This window comes from Giraffa tippelskirchi, chromosome 8 (assembly GCF_054371585.1).
Source record: "Giraffa tippelskirchi isolate mGirTip1 chromosome 8, T2T-mGirTip1v1.2.pri, whole genome shotgun sequence".
Taxonomy (NCBI): Eukaryota; Metazoa; Chordata; class Mammalia; order Artiodactyla; family Giraffidae; genus Giraffa; species Giraffa tippelskirchi.
Window position 1 is genome coordinate 161559843 of NC_137282.1, and position 19709 is coordinate 161579551.

The 19709-nt window shown below is 56.1% G+C and overlaps 1 protein-coding gene and 1 long non-coding RNA gene across 5 annotated transcripts in view; one reads left to right on the top strand and one right to left on the bottom strand.

Annotated features, from left to right (window-relative positions):
- Positions 1-8123: 8123 nt before the first annotated feature.
- The window catches only part of FARS2 (phenylalanyl-tRNA synthetase 2, mitochondrial), a 289117-nt gene continuing 277531 nt past the window's right edge, over positions 8124-19709 (bottom strand). For 2 of the 4 annotated variants that reach the window (XM_081521167.1, XM_081521166.1), the window contains one exon: positions 8124-8398. In XM_081521167.1, the coding sequence (XP_081377293.1) occupies positions 8260-8398 (139 nt within the window). In that variant the 3' untranslated portion in view covers positions 8124-8259. Of the gene's footprint in view, positions 10290-10564; positions 10694-11724; positions 11979-12300; positions 12451-19709 lie in introns of all 4 variants that reach the window. The other 2 variants (XR_014062413.1, XR_014062414.1) reach the window with 2 other exon arrangements.
- On the top strand, positions 11517-16613 carry LOC145517869 (uncharacterized). The gene is made up of 2 exons (XR_014062420.1): positions 11517-15544; positions 16022-16613. It is a non-coding gene; the product is annotated as an uncharacterized LOC145517869 (long non-coding RNA).

Consider the following 19709-nt stretch of genomic DNA (forward strand, 5'->3'; position numbering starts at 1 on the left):
GCCGTTAAATTGTCTTTTAAAGCTGTTTTCTTTATTTCTCCCCCGTTTTAAACTAATTCTCTCCAACCATCCAGCACAGATTCAGAACAATTAACCCGGAAAAGAGGGGGAAAAGGGAAGGTCGTCTTGGTAACGGGAGACTTTGAGCGGCTGCAGCTCCCTGCCCGGAGGACCTGATTCCCGCGTTCCTTTACCGCTCCTGTGCCCACTCTGTCAGCATCCTCTCCTGGAGGCAGCAAGGAAGCTGGAGAAAGACAGCGCCAACACCCCCAGGCTCAGGGGACCATCTCCGCCTGATACAGCCCCTGCTTCTCCCTCAGGATTTCTAAATCTGCTCTTGGTGGTCGGTTGCAATTCTGGGTTCCCCCTGTTTTAAGCTCAAGTCTCTGTCTGGATCATCAGAAATGATTTTGGATATAAAACTGTACCCTTTGACCCAGAAATTCTAGCTGAATGAACTAATCTCCAAGATACAGAAAGTTGTGGATCTGAAGATGTTCACGGCAGCGTGTTTTATACTGGTGACAGGTGGACAGCGGCTTGCCTATATGAAATAGTGGATGATTATGCAATGCGTGAGTGCAATGGGATGGTTAGATTCCCTGTGTCTTACTTCCTGCTGAAATGGCACCGTGGTTCCCAATAGGGGTCCTGGGGGATCCCTGGGGTGCCTCAGTGGGGGGCAGTCTGGGAGATGCTGTGAACACATCACAGAGCAAAGTGAAAATCCCCACATTCCCCCAGCAAGGCTGTGAAGGCTATCAAAAATATTAAGTTCCTTTGCTTTAGGCAGGAATTAAATCAACCCAGGGTGGTAATAAGGGTTATCTCCTGCAGATCAGAGACTCTGGCTGGCAGTATGTATATCTTTGATTAATTTTAAAAATGAGAAAATGAATAAATTATTGCTTGGTAAATGCACTTGTTTGGTAGATGAGAATCTCTTAAAACATGGGGTCCTGGGGGAGAAAAATCACAAATGAGTTTCTTAGTGGTAAATAAAATTCATGAAAGTGTCAGCCTGCTCGGCAAACAGTGGCCTGGCCTCAGCCCCTTTATTCCTCCCATGAAGGGGTGACTTGTTGTGCGGGCCTGGGATTCTGAGGGTTCTCAGATGGGAACCCTCACTGAGGCACCCCAGGGACCCCCCGGGACCCCTACTGGGATCCATGGCCTGGGATTCTGACACATAGGGGTGGGAGGTGAGAGATACGTGTCTTCCAGGGGAGGCCATGCAGTCCAATCTCTGCCAGCATCTCAGCATCATCAGTGGCAAGAGGTCCTGCAAGCGACAAGGCCCAGGACAGTTGCGTCCCTCCGAACTCCTCTCCTGCTATCCTTCTGGCTCACAGATGGATGCCTCCATTGGCTGTCTTCATCACCTGGGCCGGCCGGGCCCCGGGAGCATCCTCTCTCTTTCCAGCCTCCCATCCATGCAGCCTTGTCCTCCCTACAGCCGGCTCCTGTGGGGACTGCAGCTGGCTCCTCCTGGCAGGCCCCCTCTGCTCCTCTGGCCAGTTTCTTAGGTCACGGGTATGTTCTTCTGCTCTTTGCCTGCAGAGCTGTGGCCACATCACTCCTTAGCACTGAAGGCAGCCATGGCTTCTGCCTTTTCAGGTCTATCACTCACCAGCCTTCTGGAAACCTGGACCCAGGCACGTGCAGCCTGACCGGTGGGGCTGGTTGTGCCCTACCTCCGAGCCTTTGGGGCTTCCGTAACTGCTTTCCTGACATTTGGCTTGGAAAAGTGACAAAGGGCTTTGCGTTGTGATTTCTGGTGACACGTAGTGCTCCTGACAGCAAATGTGGTAAATCCCAGGGAACCAGAATGCTGGGTTCCTATGTGACTTTGAACCAGTCCATCCACCTGTCTGAAAAGTATGGTTGCCATCTACTGAATCATGCATTACAGACACACAAAAATGAGTTATCTAAAGGGCTTCTCTGGGGACTCAGATAGGAATCTGCCTCCAATATGGGAGACCTGGGTTTGATCCCTGGGTTGGGAAGATCCCCTGGAGAAGGGCATGGCAACCCACTCTGGTATTCTTGCCTGGAAAATTCCATGAGCAGAGGAGCCTGCATGGCTATAATCCATGGGGCCACAAAGAATCAGACATGACTGAACACACACTCATAGGACTAAAAAACACTAGAGAAGCAGGCGCCTGGCAGTGATAAACGTACTTGGAGAAGAGCCAGCTCCGGAGGGACATGGAGCCCTGGGTCACGAATACCAACACCCCTGCCCGATGAATCCACCAGTGCCTGTCCCGACCCTCCATGACAAAAATCCAGACATGGGGGAGTCTGGAGGGGCGGGCCCACTTAGGAGCCCTGGGAACCTCTAGGCTGAGCAGCTTTCCTGCCATACACACGGGCGGCTCCCGCTGCCTCTCAGCCTGGCCTCCTAGTGCCCCGCTCAGTGTGGACTCCAAGCTTCAGCATAACTAGTTCTCCAGCAGAGACTAGCGGCCCTTCACTACACACTTTCTGACGCCCTCGCTCAGCAAGAAGGCGGCAACATCCAGGAGGAGACACCGAGAAACGACACCGGGCCTGGAACCAAGAGAAGTGGGTTCTCATCTGGGCCCTGTGAGCTCTGGTCGCCAAGTAGCTGGATGGCTTTGGGTCAGTCTGGGTGACACTGTGGCTTGCCTATGAAATACCATCTCCCACTCCCCTTATCTATTTGTTTATTTATTTTTTGGTAGCATCTTTTTTCCTACAATAGAGGCTAGAAATGATAGACACTTCCCTTCCCAAGTCTTGAAGCTGGACTGCGGATTTGTGAACAAATCCTGGCCAGTGAGACTTGAAGAGAAGGCTGTTTTCTCTATGAGAAAAAGAAATTTGTGGAGGGAAACCGAGATCCTGTGCTCCCTCCATTTCTTCTGTTGGAGGGTGTGTGGAGACATGCTGGCTGGTGCATCTGCAGCCATGCTGTAACCATGAGGGGAAGACATCACCCATCTGCTGCAGCTGGCAGAGCAGAAGGAAGAGCCTGGGGTCTCAGTGAAGCACTGGGCCAGTGAACCAGACCTGTCTCCTCCAGCCTCACTGTTCTGAGGTAACTGTCTAAGCCAGTCGGCACTGGTTATTCATCCACGTAGTGCAGAAGTCATTTTACTGCTCTGGGCCTCAGCAATTCACCCCTAAAATGGGGCCACCAGACAAATGATCACTAAGTTTCCTTTGAGTCTAGATCTCCTAGGATACTGCCCTGTGCCACATCTTCCCAGACCCCGCGGTCACTTTAGTTGGGAGGGTGGCCCTCTCTGAACCCACAGCCGCTCTCCTTCCACTGTCTGCTTACCCGGCAGCATGCAAACAGCTTCCCATACACAGGGTCCCGTCATCCTTACAACATCCACTGCAGACCTGCTCCGAGAGATTAAGGGGTTACGGACCCCATGTTTGAGCTTGCCTCTGCCTGATGACAAAGCCCATGTTTTCAACCATTTTGCTAAACCGCCTGTCTTCTTGAAAACACGCTTGAAGCGACCCCATTCAACGGTATTTTTCAGGCCCCAAGGCCCACACGCGGCATCAGTCCAGGAGTTAACAGGCTTTCCTGGCCTGGGCTGAGCTGCCAGCGAGCATCCCCGCGAGCCTGCTGGAGGGGCTGGCACAGAGGAGGAGAGGCCGGTTATCTGAGCGCCCGGCCCACCCTGCGCCGGCAGAGCAAGACCTCAGAGACTCCAGCCCCGCGGCGCCCTGCAGGGAGGTGGCCGGCTTCCCCTCCATCTGCCGGTGCTCCTGGTGGGGCGGAGGGGCTTCGGGAGCCAGGAGGAGGCCGGGCCGCCCGCCCAGTCCGCCACACAGCGACAGGAGCGCTGACTGCAGTCCTCACCAGGGAGTGGCCCTTTGCCAGGCGCTGTGCCCTCATCCAAGGGGTGAGACCATGAACAGACCCGACGTGTTTCCCTCCGGTGAGCCTGTGGCTTCATTCTCATCATCCGGGTCCGAATTAATCCAGGCCAGAGCGGCCTCTTCCAGACGGCTGGGCAGGAGGCAGGGAGGGAGGGGAGGAGGGAGGGAGAGGACGGAGAGGGGGCAGTGGGGGGCAGACTTGGTGGCTGGTGGTACCCAGGCAGCTCAGACGCGTGGTCCAGAAGGACTGAGGGGTGGGCTGCATGTGGCCGGGCTGTGGTCCTCACAGCAGCCAGCCGGGAGGGAGCCTCATGGGGTCTGATTCTCAGCGGGGCCACGTGTTACCCTTTCCTGGTGGCAGAGAGAAGTGCAGGCACCTTGTTGCTCCAGCCACCCCCCTCCCCGTCCCAACTTCCTGGAGAGCTGCCCACCCATCTCAAGCGTGATCTTGTCCCTGGAGTCCCAGAGCCCCGTCTACGCCCACCTCTCTGCCTGCTCCCCCGGCTCCGAGCTGGAGCTGTAGTTGCTCACCCGACCGTGTTGGTTGTCTCTTTTTCATTGTGGCATAATTTATCTGTGGCGCAAGGCACAGATCTTAAAGCATCCAGTCTGAGGAGTTTTGACAAATGCACCGTCCGCGTAACCTGCGTGCCAGTCAAGACGGAGACGATTCCCGTCACTCAAATCCCCACGGGCCCCCATCAGTCCCTCCCCGGGTGCAGGCCACCTCTGGTCTGCTTTCTGCGGCCACGGACGAGTCCTGTCTGCTCATAGCTTCATCAATGCATTTCCCTGGTGGCCAATAACGTTGAGCCTAAGTCTTATTGGTCATTTATAAATGTTTTCGTGAAGTGCTTGTTCTTTTTTTTTAGTTTTTTAGTTATCAAATTGTAGGAAACCTTTGTGCATTTTTCTAAAGACTTTTTAAAGAAATTATTCCAAAATTGTAGTAAATCTTTGTGTATTCTGGATAAAAATTTCTTTGTTGAATATGTGTCACAAATTTTTCTCCCAATCTGTGGGTTTCCTATTCATTTTTTTTTTTTTTTAACTCTTCGTTTTGTATTTGAGTAGAGCTGATGAACAATGTTGTGATAGTTTCATTTGAACAGTGAAAAGACTCAGCCATACATATACATGTAGCCATTCTCCCCCAAACTCCCCTCCCATCCGGGCTGGCACATAACCTTGAGCAGAGTTCCCTGTGCTGTCCAGGAGGTCCTTGATGGTGACCCACTTTAAACACTGCAGTGTGTACATGTCCATCCCAAACTCCCTACCTATCCCTTCCTCCAACTCTTCCCTCCTGGTAACCACAAGTTCCTTCTCTAAGTCTGTGAGCCTCTTTCTGTTTTGTTCATTTGTATCATTTCTTTTTAGATTCCACATATAAGGGATGTCATACGATATTTCTCCTTCTCTGTCTTACTTACTTCACTCAGTATGACAATCTCTAGGTCCATCCATTCCTACTCATTTTCTTAATGATGTATTTCAAAGAGTAAATGTTTTAAATCTTGAAAAAGCCCACGGTATCAGTTTTTTCTTCTCTAGCTCTTTCTGTGACCTCTGTAGGAAGTCACTCCCTACCTGAGGTCACAAGAACAATCCCTTATGTTTTCTTCTTTAAGCTCGATGGTAAGTTTTTGACTTTTATATTTAGGCCTATGTTCCATCTTGAATTAATTTTTGTGTGAAGTGTGGAAGTGGGGTTGAGATGATTTTCTTTTTAAATAACATCTTAAAAAATTTTTTTTAATTATTTTGTGGCTGCAGCATGCAAGATTCCAGTTCCCCGACCAGGAATCAAACCCGTGCTCCCTGCCCTGGAAGTATGGATTCTTAACCACCAGAGCTCCAGGGGAGTCCCCCTTTTTCTTTCTTTGTTTTTTTAGCATGGAGAACCAGTTGCTCTGGAAATACCTGTTGAAAAGACTTTCCTTTTTCCATTGACTTGCTTGTCATCCTAGTTGTTTCTTATTAAGTAAAGATGACTTCAAATGAGACACTCAGTAGACTGGAAGCCGTTAAAAATAGATTTCAAAATGTCCTCTGTAACAGTGCCAGGCTCACACACCTGCCCGTGAAAGCCCTTCTTGTCCGGGAGAGAAGGGCGATGACCCAGCTGGCACGATGTGGTGGGCCCTGGCCCTGGGTGCCTGTCCTGCCCACAGACGCCAGCAGCCTGGGATGCAGCTGGGACCCGGCTGGACGTGAGGCTTTAGAGCGGAGCCTGCTGATTACACTGATTTCCTTCTCTGATGGATCCTTGTAGTTTACCCGGGTTCATGCGCCCTCCTTGAGGCCTCCTGTTTAACTCAGCGTGGCCTGGTCACCCCGCGTCCTTTGGAAGCATATGCACACCAAGCCCTCTTTAAGGCTTGTGTCCAAATAGACAAACACGTGCGCGTGCTGGCTTGCACTTGAGCAGTGGAGACCGTGGAGGGCGAACCCCTTGTCTCACGCCTGAGGCTGCAGAGGGCAAGGCATGGCCACTGTGCTCTCATCCGCTGTCCATCCTTGGCCCACACAGGGCATGGCGGGAAGACCCCGGGCTTTGGTCTTACAGAGAGGGGGCCTCGAGTTCTAGCTCTGCTCCCCGCTGCCCGGAGGACCCAGGGTCTGTCCTTGGCCTCGTGGTCTCAGCTCCCAGGGGGACGCACCACGGCCCCTGCTCCGCGAAGGAGAGCGGCCCCCCGGTGGGCGTGGTTATGGCAGGGGTGCTGGTCACCACGCTGCACGAAGCAGAGTCGTCTGTCACCAAGTTGCAGAGTGCCGGTCATCTCAGGGCTTACATTTTCCTTCTTCTTTTTTCCTTCCTCACTATTCTCCTTTTTCACTCCCATGAAGAAGTCAGGAGCTGGGCGTCCCCTGGTGCCCCTGGTAGGCAGGCCCACCTTTGGCAGGAGCGCCAATACCCAGAGCAGACTGAGGGGGTCGCACAAGCTCCTGGGTCTCATGGAAACAGAATGAAGGCCCGGAAGCAGGAGGGACCTGGCACCCCATTTAGCTGCAAGTTCTGAATCTGGGGGCAGCAGGCTCAGGTGAGGCCTCCCCCTGCCTGGCATGTTCCTGGTTGAGGCCCCTCACGAAAGGGCTGACTGCATCATATAGAGTGTTGAGAGGAGCGTTCAGGAAAGCCCTCTGTAAGACGCCCCCCACCCTGAACGCCAGCTCTCCCAGCCCCAGTGCCCGGCCCTGGGCATTTCTGAGCTCTGCTGGCTGGTCAACAAGCAGCACCATGTCTTCTGAGTGCTACTCCGTCAGCTGGTTTGGGGGGAGCACTTCCATGAACGCCTAACTGGTTTGGGGGGTCAAAGCGATCCCAGGCCGGGTCAGGAATGTCTGCAAGCAAAAGATCAGCAGTCCCGCGGGGCACTGCACGTGTCCGATCCTGGGCCCTGGCCCCCAGCTTGGCTGGGCTGGGGTGCAGCCTGCACTGGATTCCCATGAAAGTCCACGGGAAGCGCCCCTCAGGATAAAGGCCAAAATGACACTGAGGCCGTGCCTCCCGCTAGAGCGCCTGCCCACCCCACGCCACCAGCTGCTAATGGCCGCGCTCATCAAATATTTATCCCGGCGCGTGCGGTCCGCCATCAGCCTCCAGCATCATGCTGGGGAGGGAATCTGATTAGAAAACTGGTCGGGAGTGGGGCAGGCAGACTACAGAAGCGCTGGGCATGGAAACGGGGAGACGCCAAAGCCCCACAGTCCCCCATAAAGGTCGTCTCAGAAGCAGAGGCCGCCTGTCAGGAAACAAAAGCTCCCGGGCTTCCAGGACGTGTCCCACCAGGTCAGGGGCCTCCCAACCCTGGGGACAAGGCTCCGTCTCCTCCCTGGGGACAGGAGGCACCTCCACCCACGCGCTGAGGCCAGAGGCTGGCCTCCAAGGTCTGTGAAAAGGAAAGAAAATCCTGTCCGCTCCCTCCGCCTCCAAGGAGCCCTGGTGTCTCCTCCACACCCCACGCTCCTGCCCTTTGCGGAACAGAAGGAGGGAGACGGGCTGGGAGCCGGTGCAGGAGAGCTTCCGGGGTCTGCAGTCAGTCCCTCGGTGTGGCTTCACTCATTCCGGGGAGGGAAGAGCCTGTCAGGCAAGAAGTCATGTCTGGTGTTTACACTTGAGCGGAATCCAGGGACCAATTAAGCACCCCGAGCGCCCACGGCAAAGCGTTTCTAAAAGGAGTGGAAGGTCGCTCTCGCCTCACTGTGCCTCCCCCGCTTCTCCCAAATAAAAGACAAACGGCCACAGGTTCTCGAGAGCAATCCTTTATTTTCTGAGAGTCCTGGAACCAGCTCCTTTATCGCAGGATGACGGATGCCTCAGTCCACAGACGGGATCCTTCTCTCCTTCACTCAGCAACCCTGGAGCCCCGGGGAAGCGGGGCCTCAAAATCTGCCCTCGACGCCCAGCTGCCGCACGGCCGCCTCCTGCACGGCCTGGTGGACGCCCCCGACCTCTCTCTGCGACAGCGTGCGCTCCATGTGGCGGTAGGTGATGCGGTAGCAGTGGCTGGTCCTGTGTGTCCTGGAGGATGGGAGAGAGAGGCAGGTGAGCGCGGGCAGGTGTGAGTGCGGGCAGGTGTGAGTGCGGGCAGGTGTGAGTGCGGGCAGGTGTGTGAGTGCGGGCAGGTGTGTGAGTGTGAGTGAGGGCAGGTGTGAGTGTGGGCAGGTGTGTGAGTGTGTGAGTGCGGGCAGGTGTGTGAGTGTGAGTGAGGGCAGGTGTGAGTGCGGGCAGGTGTGTGAGTGCGGGCAGGTGTGAGTGCGGGCAGGTGTGTGAGTGTGTGAGTGCAGGCACGTGTGTGAGTGTGAGTGAGGGCAGGTGTGAGTGCGGGCAGGTGTGTGAGTGCGGGCAGGTGTGGGGAGTGCAGGCAGGTACGTGAGTGCGGGCAGGTGTGTGAGTGCGGGCAGGTGTGTGAGTGAGGGCAGGTGTGAGTGCGGGCAGGTGTGTGAGTGTGTGAGCACAGGCAGGTGTGTGTGTGTGAGCACAGGCAGGTGTGTGAGTGTGTGAGTGTGTACAGGTGTGTGAGTGTGAGTGTGGGCAGGTGTGAGTGCAGGCAGGTGTGTGAGTGTGTGAGTGCGGGCAGGTGTGGTGAGTGCAGGCAGGTATGTGAGCGTGGGCAGGTGTGAGTGAGGGCAGGTATGTGAGTGTGCACAGGTGTGTGAGTGTGAGTGTGGGCAAGTGTGAGTGCAGGCAGGTGTGTGAGTGTGTGAGTGTGGGCAGGTGTGTGAGCGCGGGCAGGTGTGTGAGCGCGGGCAGGTGTGTGAGCGCGGGCAGGTATGTGAGTGCGGGCAGGTGTGAGTAAGGGCAGGGGTGTGAGTGTGGGCAGGTGTGTGAGTGTGTGAGTGTGGACAGGTGTGTGAGTGTGGGCAGGTGAGAGTGCAGGCAGGTGTGTGAGTGTGTGAGTGTGGGCAGATGTGTGAGTGTGTGAGTGTGGGCAGGTGTGTGAGCAGGCAGGTGTGTGAGTGTGTGAGTGTGGGCAGGTGTGTGAGTGTGTGAGTGTGGGCAGGTGTGTGAGTGCGGGCAGGTGTGTGAGTGCGGGCAGGTGTGAGTACGGGCAGGGGTGTGATGGTGGGCAGGTGTGTGAGTGTGTGAGTGCGGGCAGATGTGCTACCCGAGGGAGCAACAGTGAGCGCCGAGGACGACAACAGACTGCTGACGGGTGATGCGGAGGCAGTGGCCCCCACGAGAGCCGGCGCGTCCCTTAACAGACTCCGGGGCAGGTGCTGGTGACGGGAACCCCGACCACTGGGTCCCCTGGGAGGGAAGCCTCCTCCAGTCTGACTTCCTGGGCCAGCCCTGGAGACCAAGTCGGAGCTGGGGGGCCCCTGGGCTCCCGGGGACTCTGACCAGCAGAGCGGGTCAGGAGCCTGCGGGCCGCAGGCAGCACACAGACGGGGGTGCCCTCCCCGTGCTGTGCAGACAAGTCACTCGAACCCGCCTGCGCCAGGCGGCTATGGGCCTGGCCGCCACAGCGCAGCTGGGGGGCGCTGCAACAGAGATCGCGGATGGCACGTCTGCAGCGCGGCAGCTGCCAACCCATGGGCGCCCAGCGCCTAAGCAGGGAGGCCTGGGCACTAGCTGGCAAGCCTGGGCCTCCCTCACCCCTCCCCAGGCACCTCCGTCTCTCTCCTGAACCTCAGCCACTAAATCCCTCCTCTCCAGCCCCGGCCGAGCCAGCCCTGCCGTCCCCGCCGCTGGTGACGAAGCTGGAGCAGACGAGTGGTCCTGGGCAGAGCCCAGGGGAGTCAGCCTGACACCACGTGTCACGTGCCCTTGGCCCAGACCCTTGAGCCAAGGACCTCTGGTGGGGTGGCCGCTCCACACCCCCTGGCTGGTGGGGACGTCAAGTTGTGCGGCCGCTGGGCAAAGAGCTGGAGGAACCTCCGGGGGTCACACATCGACGGTCCTTCGAACGCTGAAACACACCATCACCCAGTGATTATGCGTTCAAGAGAAACGAAAGCATGCGTCCACACACAAACCAGCATGTGCATGTTCAGAGCAGCATCAGTCACGCCAGCCAAAGTGGAAACCACCCAAGTGTCCTTCACGTGGTGGGTGGATAAATGCTCGACCTCTGCATGGAGTACTACGCAGCCATGAAGAGAAAGGACGTTATAGCGCCACGAGCAAGACAAAGCTTGAACACACGGTGCTTTAGTGAGAGACGCCAGGCAGGGAGAGCCACACCTTATATGATTCCATCTAATGAAATGTCCAGAACAGGCAAGTCCACACAGACAGAAAGCAGATTCCTGACAGCCCCGGGCTGGGGGGTGCAGCTGGGCAATGGAGTGACTGCTAAGGGGGTCCGGTTATCTGTTGAGGGTAATGGAATGTCTGGAGTGAGATGGTGATGACTATTATAAAACCGCTAAGTTGAACACTTTAAATGGGTGTATGATGTCTGAATCACGTCTCACTAAAGCCATCCTACTAGAAGAAGAACCTTGCCCTGTGGGCCGAGGGTGGGCCCGTGCCGACCGTGGGGCTGCACACTCTGCTCTTCCGGCGCCCAGAGCAGTGTCTGGCATACAGCAGGTGCTGCATAAAAGCTGCTGAATGAACGCTTGTAAAATCACCAGAACCTGGGGCGGCCGTCTGCATTCAGGCCTCATGGGGGCGGGCCAGCCTATCACTGCCCGCTGGGTCTCCCTGCCCGAGTTCTTCTCCTCCCTCCTCCCACCCCTGCCTCTAACGGTGATGGAAGTGATGCTGTCAGCATCCCGAGGGGACGGCAGAGGGGAGGGAGGGTCAACACCGGGAAGCCCCAAGCTCTCGGCCCACAGGAGCCTCGTCTTCACTGTGTTTCCTGGTTCCCGGAAGCAAAGCCTCTGCGGAGCCCTCGGGGGACACCAGGCCACGGTGCCTGATGCAGAGGCTGTGTGCGGGCTGCAGGAGGCTCCTGCACAGGCCTTGTGGTGGGGCTGGAGGGGCAAGGCCTGAACTGCCCAGGTCCCCGAGCAGCCACGTCCCTGCAGAGGTGTAGCCCAGCTGGGCCCCACCAGACAGCTCCCCGCGGCCGCTGGAAGACCTGCCCGCCCCACTCCCAGAGAAGAGGGGCGCTCTTCCCCCATCTCAACCTCAGCTGGCAAGGGTGCTGCCGGGCCCAGGGTTCTGAGACGCGGAGGGTTCTAGGGGAGGGTCAGTTAGTTAAGGAGGAGAAAAAGGGCAGAGAAACTGCGGGCTGCAAACGTTTACTAGAATAGGCATGGTGATGGGACCTGGGCCCAGGCTGTCAGCAGATGGGGCCCCAGCGAGGATGGAGGACAGTCTCCTGCAGGGGAGGTGGATGCCCCTCCCTCCCCGACCACACAGGCCCCGCAAGGCTGGAGGCCTCGAGCCAGCACCTCCATTCCAGGCTACGACACACGTCCTGACTCCCAGCGTCTCCTCCATCGAAGGAGCAACAGTGCAGACTCCGACGACCTTTCCGGACCACAGAGGAGATGCGGGCAGAAGGCGCCGGGGCCCAGAAACTCTCAAGATTCACGAGCACGAGATGAAAGTGTTCTCACGACACTGTTATTACATTTTTCCAGGGGTTCACGCAGGTCTCTGTCTCTCAGCTGAAGAGCTGGAACGTAGACTCGCCAGGCTGAGACTTCCAACCAAAGACAAGTGGGAAAAGTTTTATCTCCTTGCTCCTGAGTGCTTCCGAGAAGGCCCCTGTAAGGATTCTTGGGCTTCAAACAGCTTTTATAAAACACTGTGAGGAACTGGGTGTAATGAATCATGAACATATGGATTAATTTTAAAAATTGAGAGAAACAGTATTTGGCAGAATAGTTGGCGAAAGTTCAGTAGATTCAACTGAAAACCAACCAGGTTTGCCTTTTCCTAGCGTCTCTGGTGAGAGAGAGAAAGGAGCGCCTTTTGTCTGCTTCCTAGAGACTTGTATTTGGAGCTTCAGACGGTGGACATACCTGGTCCTCCTTTTACTGGCTGGGAAACCTGGGCCCTGGTCTGACTGCAGGACCGAATCTCCCAGCCCCGAGGAGTGGTCCCGCCATGAAGACCGCACGGCTCAGCGTGGAGCAGGTGAGAAGATGGAGTCCCCAGACGGGGAGGGACGCCTGGAAGGGACAGCCCCAAAGGCCTGGATTAGGGCCTCTCTGATTCTTCTACATCCTCTTAACGTGGCCTCTTTTAGCCCAAAAGCTTCCCAAGCTTTCATCCACGAAGGCTCCCCCTTCACAGAAACAGAGCAGCCGCAGACACGGATGCAGCGCCTCTTACACACCACGTCAGCATCACGGCCCCCACGGCCCCAGCGGGGAGCCCACATCACTGTCCCGACACACAAATGAGGAGACGAGGCAGAGAGGGCACAAGACACAGAACCACATCCACACAGCGAGTCAGGGCTGGACATGAAGCCAGGCAAGGATGTGCAACAGGGCAGTGTCTCCTCAACAAGGTGAACAGAGCTACCATGTGACTGGGTACCCAGAGCTACCATGTGACTGGGTACCCAGAGCTACCATGTGAGCCAGGTACCCAGAGCTACCATGTGAGCCGGGTACCCAGAGCTACCACGTGAGCCGGGTACACGGAGCTACCATGTGAGCTGGGTACACAGAGCTACCATGTGACCAAGTACCCAGAGCTACCACGTGAGCCGGGTACCCAGAGCTACCACGTGAGCCGGGTACCCAGAGCTACCACGTGAGCCGGGTACATGGAGCTACCACGTGAGCCGGGTACATGGAGCTACCACGTGAGCCGGGTACATGGAGCTACCACGTGAGCCAGGTACACAGAACTACCATGTGACCAAGTACCCAGAGCTACCATGTGACCCAGGCACACAGAGCTACCATGTGAGCCGGGTACACGGAGCCACTACGTGAGCTGGGTACACAGAGCTACCATGTGAGCCGGGTACATGGAGCTACCACGTGAGCCGGGTACATGGAGCTACCACGTGAGCCGGGTACATGGAGCTACCACGTGAGCCAGGCACCCAGAACTACCATGTGACCCGGGTACATGGAGCTACCACGTGAGCCGGGTACATGGAGCTACCACGTGAGCCAGGCACCCAGAACTACCATGTGACCTGGGTACACGGAGCTACCATGTGTACAGCACTCCTGGGTGCGCACTCCAGAGAACAGAGACTCCCAGAGAACAAACCAGTGGCTACCAGAGGGGAGGAGGTGGAGGAGGGCAAAACAGAGAAGAGGGATGGAAAGGAGCAGGCTGCTGGACATAAAATAAGTAAGTGGTGAGGCTGGAACGTACAGTACAGGGAAAACAGCCAATATTTTATAGTCAGTTTGTATGGAGTACGATCTACAAGAAACACTGAATTGCTATGATGTACACCCGAAACTAACGTCATGTTGTAAATCAACAATCCGTCAGTGGAAAGATGGTACCGTGGAGCTCACTGCTGCTTTCCAGGTGACAGTGCTGGGGGTGGACTCTGAGGAACCGGGTCACCAGGCTTCCCTGGATGGGAGGGACGGTGGGGCAGACCACCTCCACCACCCCCACGGGGGTGACCTAGCCGCCCACACAGGCTCCGGACTCGAGGTCAAGTCCGTCCCGGCATGCAGATGACAGATGCAATGTCTGCTTGTCCGTCAGTGAGGAGGGCAGCTCCTTCACATTCTCGGTGGTGTGCTGGATGCCACCCAGAATGGGTCAGCGCGTCCACAGGGCACACGGACACCTCCACCTGCAGGGCTACCCCCAGAGGCGACGAGCTATCCCGGGGCAGGTGCGGTTCTCGGAGGAGGCAGTGCAACCCCAGACTCACTCCTGGCTCAAGGGACGCCGAAGCCCAGCCTGACGGCCACACAGCAGAACCCTCGCCCCTCCAGGAGGCTCGGGAGAGGGAACAGTGCGGTGGGAAGGGGATCAGGGAGGGGACGGGGCACGAGGCGGAGAGAAGCCGGACCTGCAGCTGGAGCCCTGCCTCCACTCCCTCCCCCGCCTCCTGCGGCCCAAGGTGAGACGGTGCCATGTGCTTCCTGGGCTGGTGCTGCTAGTGTGGGACCCCCCAGCAAACGCATGAGACCCTGATGGCCAGGTACCCGGGGTTGGCGGTCTGCCCCAACCCCGACTCGTGCTACTGATGGGGAGAGAAGGGCGGACGGGGAGAGGATGGGGCGTGAACGCCCTGGGGGCCTGGCTGGGGAAGCTGGTGAGGCGTGGGCAGGGAGTCAGGGAGAGACGAGAATTACCGCTCAGAACTGCACACGATTTAAACACGTGCTCTGCACACGAAGCAAACCACAGCCCCCTCCCCGACCTTCGCTATATTAAAAAAGCCAGAGGGGAGAGGAGAAATGAAATCCTGGTCACAAGACCTCGGGTCCAGGGACTGTGTGCCTGGCTCCTAATGAACTGCTCTGGGCTTTCCGAGGACAGAGGTTTCACGGATTTAATGCAAGAAAGCACCCGGGCCCCAGTCCCGGCCGTGCGATCTCCCGGGGGCAGGCTGGACTGAGCGATGGCCGGCTCCCCCCGGCTCTGCATCCCAGGTGACAGCATGGGCAACAGTGGAGGTCCTGTGGGGAACGAGCCGGCTGGGCCGAGCCTCTGCTCAGCCCGCGTGGATGAAGGGGAAGGGGCGCCCATCTGAGGGGCTTCAGGGAAGGGCAGAGCTGGGGTGCAGCCACCCTGGGGGCAGGGGCGGTGGAAGCCGGGGGCAGCGGCTGGCATTGTGGGGGCAGGTGAGGGCCGGGCGGGCCGGCCTAGGGAGACGTCCTGCAGGAGGTGGGTCTTGGGTCAGACCAGACCCCCCGCGCCGTCCTGGGCCCCCGTCCACCGCTGTCTGCCACCCCTCCCAGCGTCACATGCTCTGCGTGTCGCTCACGTCTCAGGCTCAGACGGTCTGGCCTGCCGCTCCTGGGGGCCACTCTGAGTGTGCCTGTGTGTTCACGGTGTGGACACCACTGCCTTGCGCGGCCTCTGCAGCGGCAATTTCTCCCCATAGGGATTTCTGTTCCTTGGAGTCATTCACCAGAAACCAGCCAGATGGTTCTTCTGACAGTCACCGCCTGGGGAACGAAACTCCATTCCAGGCCTCGATGGAGGGAGGGGAGCTGGGAGAGAGGCTCGCTTCCAGAGCGGCCCCCACCACGGGCCCCAGCACCCCCGACTCCCTGCACCCTGGCAGCTGAAGAGGTCCTCGGAGACGCAGGCTTTGCCGGCAAGGTAAGCTGCTTCACATCAGATACTTGTCAAGCCCTCAAGGAGGCGTCAGCTCCCCCCACTCCCCACCCACTTCATTCTCATGGATCCTGGAAACTTCCCGCATCTTTGCGGCGGCCGGGGGGGGGGGGGTGTCTAATGTCACTAGGTTGGGAGGAGGAGACCCTGCCCTGGCCTTCTGGGGAGGGGGCCGCTGTTCTTGGTCTCCACTGCAAGTTCTGATGAAAACAACTGCTCTGGGGAAGTTTCCTAAAAGCCTCTCTCATGGGGAGGCAGACGGGGACAGCTCTGCTGAGCCCTACCGCTTCCCCGGTCTGGGTCTCGGGCCAGTTCCTCGTTGCTGATCCAGGCTCTCACTCTAAGATGCAGATCACAGGCTCACGGGGTTTTTGAAGGACCAGATGACGATAATCCATGTCACGTGTTCCGCACAGTTCAGGCTACAGCTGACAACTGGTCTTATTACTCGTGTGCCCAAAGATTCTGCAGCCTCAGTTGGGACCACAGAGGAAGGCCGCAAAGACCTCGGACAAGTCACCGAGCTTCAGCCCCCTCACCTGTACAAACGGATCCCAAGAAGATACGTGCTGCAAACTGGGGGGAGCTGGGAGGCGTTCTGATCGGTGAAATGGGGCAGACGCAGAAGGTCAGAGGTTACACAGCTCCAGTCCCACAGAGTCCCAAGAGCAGCCAGACTCACAGAGATGGAGGAGAGAGTAGGGGTCGCAGGGTCTGAGGGAGGGGACAGAGAGGTAGTGTTCAAGGCAGGCAGGGTCCCACTGAGCAAAGGAGGTGGACAGTGGGGATGGGGGCACATGAGGGCGTCCAGGAGGTGGACGGTGGGGATGGGGGAAGATGAGGACATTCAGGGGGTGGACGGTGGGGATGGCTGCGCAGGAGTGTGGGGGCATCAATGCCACTGGAATGCACACTGGAGAACGGTGACGGGGGTAAATTTCGCATCTGTGGATTTCAGCACAATAAACTTCTCCTTTTGGAGGAGCGTTGGCCCAAACCACCTAGTTGACTATTGCTAGAAATGGAAATTGGGAACTCAAATTTACACTAAAAAGAGACAAATCGAAAACAAGGATGAAAAACCCCACCAGGCCACTGCTCAGCAGGGCAGGACCGTCTTAAGAGAACGGTGTGGTTGGCTTCCACCTGCCCAGACAGCTCAGCTTCTTGACGTCATTAACTTAGCAACCAGGCTGCCCTGCGTTTCACACAAGTGGTTTCGATGCTCACCGTGCTATCACAGGGTTTACCATATTTGAAAAATTCTTTGCAACAACTCCATTGTCTTCCAAGCCGTCCTCCTACATTTCTAACAAACTTGAAGTAACGTCTCATGCAGCACAGATTTCCAAAGCTCCGTGCTCTTCCTTTGTGGGAAAATTTGGAAGAGGTTTTCTTTTCCTCCCTGGCTGCATTTGCCCAGCCCAAGTCGACCAGCTAACTTTAACTCCAGGCTGGTACGTGGTGGCTTCCTGAACGAGCTGGCACTCCAGTGGATGAGTCGGGTCACAAAACACAAGATTTTTGGTAGGTGACGTGCTACATTTTCAACTCAGTCAGTTGACCTGCAATGATGTATTCTGCATTGGGGCAGAAACTGCAGGAGATACAGAATGGGGATAGCATTGCTTTATCAATACATGAATACTCAGGCAGTGGCCGTTCTGTGCATGACACAGCGGCAGGTGAGGGGAAAATGTGCCCCAAAACAAGACACGCAAGGATGAGGCTAGATTACCACCTGTGTGGGGGCTGAGATGTGGATGCATGGCCCAGGGCCAGGCTGTCAGTGCTGAGTGTCAGACGCATGACATAGGCTGTAGGTGACTTCGGGGTGAGAAAAGACTGGCGGGGAGATGAGCTTACACCTAGATCTTAAGCATGGGTAGCGTTTGGCAGGTGAAGGGCAAGGACGCTGTTCTAGGTGGTGAACGACACACGTGTTACTGATGGGGGTGTTCATTATGTCTCCCCTTTTGTTTCAACAAAGGACGCTGAGTGTATGCTCCAGGTATAAGTGGTCCAACGGGGAGAAGTCCAGAGGCTGCGTGATCTGTGGGGAGACGGCTTTAAAACTCTGGCTAAGAAGCCTCAGGGCTTCCCTAGTGGCTCAGATGGGAAAGAATCTGCCTGCAATGCAGGAGACGTGGGTTCGATCCCTGGGTTGGGAAGATCTCCTGGAGAAGGAAATGGCAACCCACTCCAGTATTCTTGCCTGGAGAATCCCCTGGACAGAGGAGCCTGGTGGGCTATAGTTCATGGGGTCGCAAAGAGTCACACATGACTTGGCAACTAAACAACAACAAAGAAGCCTCAAGTGAAAGTATTCAGAGTCAACTGAAACCAGAGTTCAGGACTGGGGACCTAAGGAAGCCGTGAAAGGTGGGTGGGCCCTTGCTCCTGGCACTTTCACTGCATCTAGAGGCTGTTAAACTAGCTTTTACAGCCCCCAACAACAGAGGGTTCCAGAGGTTTAACACTATATACCATGTCACCCATCTGAATTAAGAGCCACCCAACCAAGGAGTATGTGGTAGAGTTCCCCATGAGAGTGCATGTCCTACAGCTTTTATTTCTTTAATGAGTCCTGGAGGAAATGGGCTAATTATGTTAAAAGAGTCGGTGACTAGTTCATTACAAAGGAAGCACACGATAGTAAAGGGAAATTTATGCATATGTCTATGATTTATGGTTATTTTGCAAATGCTTTTGAGAAGAGACCCTCTGGGTCTAATAGTCGCACATCCCTCCACAAACAGTGAGAGGTTGAGGGCCAGAGCAACCAAACAGGGACTCGGCTGGAGGACAGGCTTCCTCTCGACATAGACTCTAGGCTGGAATACGGCAGGGAGAGCTGATTAAACACTCGTCATCCGAGCAGCGTGTTTCATGGGATCACGGGATCCAGCATCAGGGACCATGGAGACTTTGCGGTCCAGGGTGGAGTGCTCGCTGCAGACCCTTGTGATGATCACTTCCGGGGCAGCCCACCCAGGAACCCACAGCACAGGCTGAGAGCGACCTCACCCCACGGCGAGCTGGCAAGGGTTCCCTGGCTCTCCTGGCTGGTCCTGCGTTCACCTCAGTCCTTCTCCCCTACGAGAGCCCTGCTGACCCCTCGGTCACTGTCAGCAGCAAAGCAGTCTGGTGGTCTTGGTGGGGACCCCAGGACCAGTGGTGATCAGAGTGACAAAGGGCCTTGGGGGAAGTGCCTGTAATGTTTTAACACCTCTGCCTAGGAGGTTAGACACTGTCTCGCCGCGACATTCATTCACTCTCTCATTCGCTCAACAAATGAAATGAATATCCGCCACACGGCGTGTATTCTGCTGGGTACTCAAATCGACCACCCCAGACGTCTACTCCCCCGAGAAGCTGATAGGAGGAAACACACTGACACAAACTTGTTCTAGAAGCTTGTATGACTTAGGTATGTAAACAGATTTTAAATTCCAAATACTGACAAGACTGACGAAAGCTCTGGGCCTTGGCATCACATACTTTTTAAACAACTGAAGACACTTTGTCAATAGTAACAGTAGCAGCAATAGGAAAGTTGGCAGTTATAAAGCTATGCAGCTTCTAGAACCTCACGCCCACACGACATCACTGGCTGTGACCATGGGGCAGTCCTGAGAGGTGGACACTGTCGCCTCTGCTTGCAGAACAGGGCCAGGCCTGCAGAGACAGCGTGAGTGGGTGGGGGTCGAGACTGGAACCCCACTCCCTTCCCCCGCATTCAACTCGGCTCATCTTCCCTCCCAGACGCACTCTGCCGGGTTGTGGACGTCCACTGCAGTCACCACTGGCTGCTTTTCAAAAGGGAGATCCCACTAACAGATGAATTACAGGATGCCTTCTGAAACGTGACTAGAACTTTATCACACAAAGGAAAGAACTGAATTGTTAGCAAATATTATACAGCAGAGAAAGCGTAGGAAGTATGAAGAAAGGGCAAGAGAAGAAAAACCCTTTAAAGGGAAGGAGGGTCTATTAAGCATAAAGTGCTAGGCCCTTGAATATTTCATTCCATCTTTGCCCTGCATAGAAAATATGGATAAAAAAAAAAGCCAGAATGAGGGAAAACATAAGGTTGATGAAGGCAAAGTGAGACCTGGGAAGCATGGAACACAGACGTGCAGGCGTGAGC